The sequence below is a fragment of the Sinocyclocheilus grahami genome, unplaced genomic scaffold (genome assembly GCF_001515645.1).
Source record: "Sinocyclocheilus grahami isolate Dianchi unplaced genomic scaffold, SAMN03320097.WGS_v1.1 scaffold353.1, whole genome shotgun sequence".
NCBI lineage: Eukaryota > Metazoa > Chordata > Actinopteri > Cypriniformes > Cyprinidae > Sinocyclocheilus > Sinocyclocheilus grahami.
In genome coordinates this window covers 714,964-722,672 of record NW_015505532.1, presented here as the reverse complement: position 1 = coordinate 722,672, position 7,709 = coordinate 714,964, and the positions used below count along the sequence as shown (strand labels likewise).

At 37.2% G+C, this 7,709-nt stretch overlaps 1 protein-coding gene across 1 annotated transcript in view; it reads right to left on the bottom strand.

The window, feature by feature from the left end:
* Window positions 1-7,709, bottom strand: part of pitpnc1a (phosphatidylinositol transfer protein cytoplasmic 1a) — a 40,959-nt gene that overhangs the window by 27,998 nt on the left and 5,252 nt on the right. Inside the window, exon 2 of the mRNA XM_016229466.1 lies at window positions 6,450-6,598. Within this exon, the coding sequence (XP_016084952.1) occupies window positions 6,450-6,598 (149 nt within the window). The remainder of the gene's footprint in view (window positions 1-6,449; window positions 6,599-7,709) is intronic.

The window sequence follows — 7,709 nt, the reverse complement described above, 5'->3', positions numbered from 1 at the left end:
CAGTACACTTCAATCAAACCGCGATATGGACTAGTGTATGTGAATATTAAATGGCAAAAATACTATTTAGCTACTACAGACGACAACCGCGAGCGTTGCAGGTGCTTAAATAGCAAACTAGCAAACGAAACGCGCGTCTATGCCGTTCATTCCGTCACATTCTGCGTTACACAGTAAATTCAGTTTTTAGGAATAGATTCCGGGATTCCGTCCCCATTTTCTACATCGCTCTACTTTTGCTAAGCAGCACGTTCAACGCGGACGCACAGACGGTTGTCGTCGAAATGAACACCACAGCAACCACTTGTGCATTCTCACTGAATGCGCATCTCGCATATAAAAAGCATTTTAGGGGGCCCTTGGCTCATAAACCACATAAACATGCACACACACACACACACACACACTCTCTCTCTAATAGGGTTTCAGCACCTTATGTGCTTGTCCCCAAATAAATAAATACATAAAACAGTACATTTGTGTTAAGAACATTCTAATGATTCATTTATGAGTGTTGCAATTTTCAAACTTAACAGCAGGCACAACTGTTCAACATCTTTTGTGCCATGTCTAAATAATCAGTGGCTCTCATGCACTAAAAAGACAATTCTGTCTATTAGTTATTCATATAACTATTTTCCATGGACACAAAAGACAGAATGACTGAAGATCTGTTATGCAGTACTTGTCATAAAACTACCAGGAGCTATCAAGTTCCAAAAAAGACAAAAAAGGAAAGCATCAGAAAAGTAGCTCACACACTATATATAAAGTCTTCTAAAGTCATACTTTGTATGAAAAACAGACCAAAATTGAAGTCAATATTCACAGATGCTCTTACCCTCACCCAAAACCGATATCTAGCACACAACTGCATCCAGGGGGAGTAAATAATAACCAAATATGTCGTTTTTGGTGTCAACTACTCCTCAAAACACAATGCTGGAAACAATCGTATTGTTGCTGGGTAGATGCGACTGGCAAACCAATAAAACCAATGATGTGTTGGGGAAGCATGATGCATTTTCATCTTGATGTAATAAGCCAATGGAGTTCTTCTCACACCCTTCCGCAGTTGTGTCCTAAATAAACCAGATGCAGAGTGGATGAAACTGGGACGGGTGCCAGTCCTAAAAGCCTGAGCAGTGGGAATAAAGGAACGTTTTATGCAGGCCTTGCACATTTTGCTGGCACATCTGTGATGTAAACCTGAGGGATGCAAACCTCATCCTGAGGGCTTTTAAAATGCAAATGGATTTTCAGAAACGAGCCTACGCTAACACTAAGACGTCCTTGCGGCGCTCCATTTGCACTAAACCCGATTACATTGCATTTATCTGGTGGACGGCTTTTGTTTCCAACTCTTTCCAAATGCAAGTGTGAATCAAAAGATGTTGGCGTTCTAGATTTGGTCCCGAACAACGGCCACAGCTTGCGTAAGCGGCATGGCACGCACGAGCGCAAAAGCAGGTGGCCTGTGGGCGAAAACGCAGGTACAGCTTCCCACAGCCAAATCTCGAATTCTACAGTGCTATAAAAGCGGGAGCTCAGCCGTCTCCCATCCCACGCACATCTCAAGCTCCCCACACGCTCTCTTATTTTCTCTGTTCCTTCTTTTTTGTTCTCATGTGTGCTCCACTTTGACTACTCCTCCTCATCATGTCTGTTATCCCCTTTAAGTCTTGATTTATCTCTAGTTCATCATCTAGAGTTCACACAGATTTGGGGTTTCGAGAGGGGATTATTTTTAATCCGTTTGTTGTAACTGCTACTGTAGTTATCCTACTGTAAAAATGATATTCTTAGGCTCATAAAAAATACTAGAAGCAGTTCATAACCCACACATCTGTAGGCACTCATAAATGTTGAAATGCTGAAAACGTGAGTCATTTTTTATGAAGCAAATGCTGAGCTACTGAAGCGCTCCTACTAAATTTAGACTGAGCCTCAGACACTGGGTCAAAGGTTAGAAGCTTGTTTTTAATGGGTGTGTGTAATTGAAAACACTATTTTAAAATATCTGGCTTTTTTTGTAGCTATAATCATGTGTCTCACCAGGTGTATTTCAGGCTGAGTTTACACAAGCAGGCCTATTCAACTGTTGTTTTGTGTTTTGTGTTGTGTTTTTTGTTTTGTTTTGTGTTGTGTTTTTTGTTTTGTTTTGTTGTTTTGTGTGTTGTGTTTTGTGTGTGTGTTTTGTTTTGTTGTTATTTTGTTTGCTTTGTTTGTTGTGTTTTTTGTGTGTGTTTTGTTTTGTTGTTTTGTTTTGTTGTTATTTTGTTTGTTTTGTTTTGTGTTGTTGTGTTGTTGTGTTTTGTTTTGTTTTGTGTTGTGTTTTTTTGTTTTGTGTTTTGTTTTGTTTTGTTGTCATTTCGTTTTGTTTGCCTGATCCAAACCAATTTCAGAAGTGGTGTGCTTTCTGATTTTTGGTAATGCGTCTCAGACTTTCAAACACACATAGTTAGAGCAATGTGTTATTTCTTTTCATAATATTTCGTGAGGGGTTGTTAATAACAACCGGAATTGAATGTGTCTTAAAGGAATAGTTCACCAAGGCCGACGCCAATAGCCTTGTTGGCAGCACGCTGACATATAGTGCTGCTGCACTACGGGCGTCCCGGGTTTGTGGACCTTTCCTGATCCCACCCACTCTTTCTCTCCCACTTCGCTTCCTGTCATTACACTGTCCTATCTAAATAAAGGCCTAAAATAAATCTTAAAATAAAAAGGAATAGTTCACCAAAAAAATGAACATTTGCTTAAAATGTACTGCAAGATGTAGAGTAGCTGAGTTTGTTTCTTCATTGGAACAGATTTGGAGAAATTTATCATTACTTCACTTGTTCACCAGTGGCTCCTCTGCAGTGAATGGGTGCCGTCAGAATGAGAGTCCAAACAGCTGCGTGTTTGTAAGAAGCAAATCATTAAGGAGTTCAAACTTCAAACTATCTCTTGGTTTTTTTGAGTAAAAAAATGTAATAAATGGACTCACATTTTGGTCAGAAGCGAAAAGTTATAAAAGTCATGATGGATTTGTTTCTTATAAACAAGCAGCTTTTCATTTCACATGATGTTAATTGTTGGACTGGGGTTGTGTGGATTACTTGTGTATTATTGTGATGCTTTTATCAGCTGTTTGGACTCTCATTCTGATGGCACCCATTCACTGCAGAGCATCCATTGGTGAGCAAGTGACGTAATTATAAATTTCTCCAAATCTGTTCCCATGAAGAAACAAACTCATCTACATCTTGGATGGCTTGAAGGTGAGTCAATTTATAGCAAATTTTCATTTTTAATGGACATGTTCAGTGTGTAAAGATCACAGAGCATTTCAAATTCTTCCTTTCGTGAACAACTTGAAGTCAGCAAGATAAGAGTCCTCTTGAAAAGTCCCATGGACACATTCCCACCGGTCAACACTCTTTTCATGGGTCCATATCTTTTTGCTTAACTAAGGTACATTACCTGGGAGTTTCTGGTCCTTACACTGTTGTCTGCAGCAAATTCAGATTTGTATACTCTACCCTAATGAACAAGAATCAGTGGCGGAACATGCATTGCTAAAGTCTCACGCATGGTGAACCTACGCAAGTTTGCCACATAACTATGACAACTAGTGTGGACGTGCTAGCAAAAGTGACTGCAGTCTGAACAGAAAAACCGAACAGATCTGTTTACATACAACCTGCATTTAAAACGGTCTGTTTAAAAATCGGATTTTAAAAAAGTAGTTAGCTGGTTATGGGTTTTTTAAACCAAAATATTACCTTTTTTTAAAATTTCGTTTTGGTTAACAATAACAACACTAGTCACAATCTGTGAATTTTCTGAACCATTTAGCTGAAAAGACTTTCAGAACTACTGCTCTGAATGCATAGATTACTGATGAAAATGACCAAGCATGAAAGATTCAAAAGACAATGTGATAAAATCATTTATAGCTTCAATAAAGACATTCACAGAAGGCCAAAAGCCCACCCAATCTGTTGCCCATGGTCTAAACTGGTTGTCAGTGATGTCATGACCACCTCTCAGCCAATCATGACCCGCAGAGGAACAGTTTAATCAGCCCGGTCCTGGGGGACTGATGTCTCGGTTCAATAAAGCATCTCTCCAAAAACACATCTGCATGAGCGATTGATTTATCAGTGGCCAGAATGGGCAGTGTCTTGGGGGACGGTGTCCTGAACCCATTTACTGGCTATTTTTGGGAAAGTGTTTGGGTCTCGAGTCATGCCCTTGCTTATTCTTGTTAAACTAGCAGCCGCCTGGAGACTGCTCTCTAAGTGAGAATGAATTGAAGATCTCCGGTGGACTGCAGTGACCCCCAACTGAGGCTCAATGTCAATGTACTAAAAAACATTTAGAAAAGAGACTACAAAGACCAGTGAAAAAAGGGAGATATGCAGATAGTAAATAGAAATAGAAAATGTAGGGCCTGATTTTTATCCATTTGACTAAAGATAAACAGTGTTGGTGACGTCAAATCAAGAGAAAATCTAATATTTACCAACAGTGAAATCTTAAATATGCACATTTACTATGAAACTATGAAAATAATTGTCTTTTGCATAACATGTAATGATAAATCATGCACAATAAGCTTACAATGTGTTAAGGAAATACAGTACTGTTTGGGGTCAGTAAAAAAAAAGAAATTAATTCTTTTATTCAGCAAGGATGCATTAAATTGATCAAAAGTGACAGAATAGGCATTTATAATGTTACGAATAAATGTGATTCTTTTCATGGTTGTATTCATCATAGAATCCCGAAAATAATAATAATATACTGTACTAAGTAGCACAGGACATTTAGAAAAGAGACTACAAAGACCAGTGAAAAAAGGGAGATATGCAGATAGTAAATAGAAATAGAAAATGTAGGGCCTGATTTTTATCCATTTGACTAAAGATAAACAGTGTTGGTGACGTCAAATCAAGAGAAAATCTAATATTTACCAACAGTGAAATCTTAAATATGCACATTTACTATGAAACTATGAAAATAATTGTCTTTTGCATAACATGTAATGATAAATCATGCACAATAAGCTTACAATGTGTTAAGGAAATACAGTACTGTTTGGGGTCAGTAAAAAAAAGAAATTAATTATTTTATTCAGCAAGGATGCATTAAATTGATCAAAAGTGACAGAATAGGCATTTATAATGTTACAAATAAATGTGATTCTTTTCATGGTTGTATTCATCATAGACTCCCGAAAATAATAATAATATACTGTACTAAGTCCTGTACAACCTACAGATGAATAATCTTTCTCCCTGGTGGATCAAATATGGTGCTCTTCTGTGTTAAATATACCTCAGTTATACATAAATCACACAAGTCTCACTTCGACTGGCAGCATGTAATGTAATGTAATGTCTGAGTTAACAGAGAACTCATTCTTGCTGTAGAAGCCTTGAGCAAGCGCCCAGTTCATGCAGTAAAAGGAGACACGCTATAAAGTCAAGGAGAGCTTCTTGTCACAAGCCGTATTTTGCACTCATTTCTACTGTGTTCAGTAGGTCCGTTCAAGGAGACTGTCGTTATTTGAATGAGCTGCCAGTTTATCAGATCTAAACCTCTAAATGTCATATAAAATGTCATGTAGAGCAACCAACAGTTTGTTGTTAGACATGCATGTTTATTATGTTGGATCTTGGCCAGAACATTCTGCAAAGTGGACTTTATGCCATTAAAATGCATGTTATGGTTTGGTTACATGAGTGATGTTAACAAAATAATGTTTTATTTTAAATCTATAACATACACTACTCGTTAAAAGTTTGGAATGATTAAGATTTTTTCATGTTTTTTAAAAGAAGTCTCTAAGAAGCCTCAATTTAAAATAACCATATTCTATTTAAATATATATATATATATTTTTATCTAATTTATTTCTGTGATGCAAAGCTGAATTTTCAGCACCATAACTCCAGTCTTCAGTGTCACATGATCCTTTAGAAATCTTTCTAATATGCTGATTTGCTGCTCAAGAAACAGTTATTACTATTATCAATGTAGAAAACAGTTGTGTTGCTTCATATTTTTGCGGAAACCATGATACACTACCATTCAAAGGTTTGGGTTAAGTAAGATTTAAAAAGAAATGTATACTTTTATTCAGCAAGGACGCATTAAATTGATCAAAAGTGACAGTAAAGATATTTTTAATGTTACAAAAAATGTAATGCTGTTCTTTTGAACTGTCTATTCATCAAAAAAAATCCTGAAAAAAGTAGCAGTTTCGACAAACAAAAGCAACATTTTCAACATTGATCATAAGTCGTTATTAATAACCGTGCACCAATAAAAATGGATCATATTTGATTGATTAATACAGTTCGAGTATAGTGCATCAAACACTTTGAACTGACACACCTAGAGACTCTGCAGAGGTGTTTTGCCTTGACAAGTAATTGACGACAGTTGCTACTCACTTGTTGAGATAAATGCGTTTCTCAGTGAACTGTCCCGGGCCGTAGTTGGGGTCCTCATAGGGTTCGTTCTGCACCACCTCCACACCCTCTCCTCTCTCGCTCTGCTCATGGCTGTGCTTGCTGATCATGTACAGCTGACCAATCCTGTACTAGAGACACAGACCCAAAACAAGTCAGGACCTTCATATTCAACTCGCATAAAACATGACATAAGTCAACCACTGGAAATCATGCTGGTCATATGATGCATAGACTGGCTTAAGCTTTTCCAAATCACAGCTGTTGATTGATTTTTGAGGTTCTTGGTAGTGATGAACCGGTATTTCTGCAATAGAAAAATATACAGCGAAAACGAATATCCAAACTGTTTTGGAGGGCAGACATTTCAGAAAGAATTTCTGTAATGGTGTGTTTTGAGTCAGTGTCTATTTTGTTCACACATGGATAAAATTACAACAGGTAAACATGTCAGCTGATATAAAAAAAAAAAGATATTTCGGTGCCTCACTAGTTCCTGTTTTTCAATCTTTGAAACACGCTCAAAGTTTAGTAAAAAACAGCAGAAAAACGAAACATCCCTAAATGAAATCCTTCATTACGTTTGCAACACTTTCCACAATCCAGTCAATTCCAGATTAACAAAGTCTCGCCCCAATTTTTTCTTGTTCACGTTTCACTTGGATATACTGTATATACAGTGGGGCAAAAAAGTATTTATTCAGCCACCAATTGTGCAAGTTCTCCCACTTAAAAAGATGAGAGAGGCCTGTAATTTTCATCATAGGTCTACCTCAACTATGAGAGACAAAATGAGGAAAAAAAATCCAGAAAAGCACATTGTAGGATTTTTAAAGAATTAATTGGTAAATTCCTCGGTAAAATAAGTATTTGGTCACCTACAAACAAGCAAGATTTCTGGCTCTCACAGACCTGTAACTTCTTCTTTAAGAGGCTCCTCTGTCCTCCACTGGTTACCTGTATTAATGGCATCTGTTTGAAGTTGCCCAGCGACAGCCCCAAAACATTACTGCTCTAGAGGAGATCTGCATGGAGGAATGGGCCAAAATACCAGCAACAGTGTGTGAAAACCTTGTGAAGACTTACAGAAAACGTTTGACCTCTGTCATTGCCAACAAAGGGTATAAAACGAAGTATTGAGATTAAATTTTGTTATTGACCAAATACTTTCCACCATAATTTGCAAATTAATTATTTAAAAATCCTACAATGAGATTTTCTGGATTTTTTTTTCTCATTTTG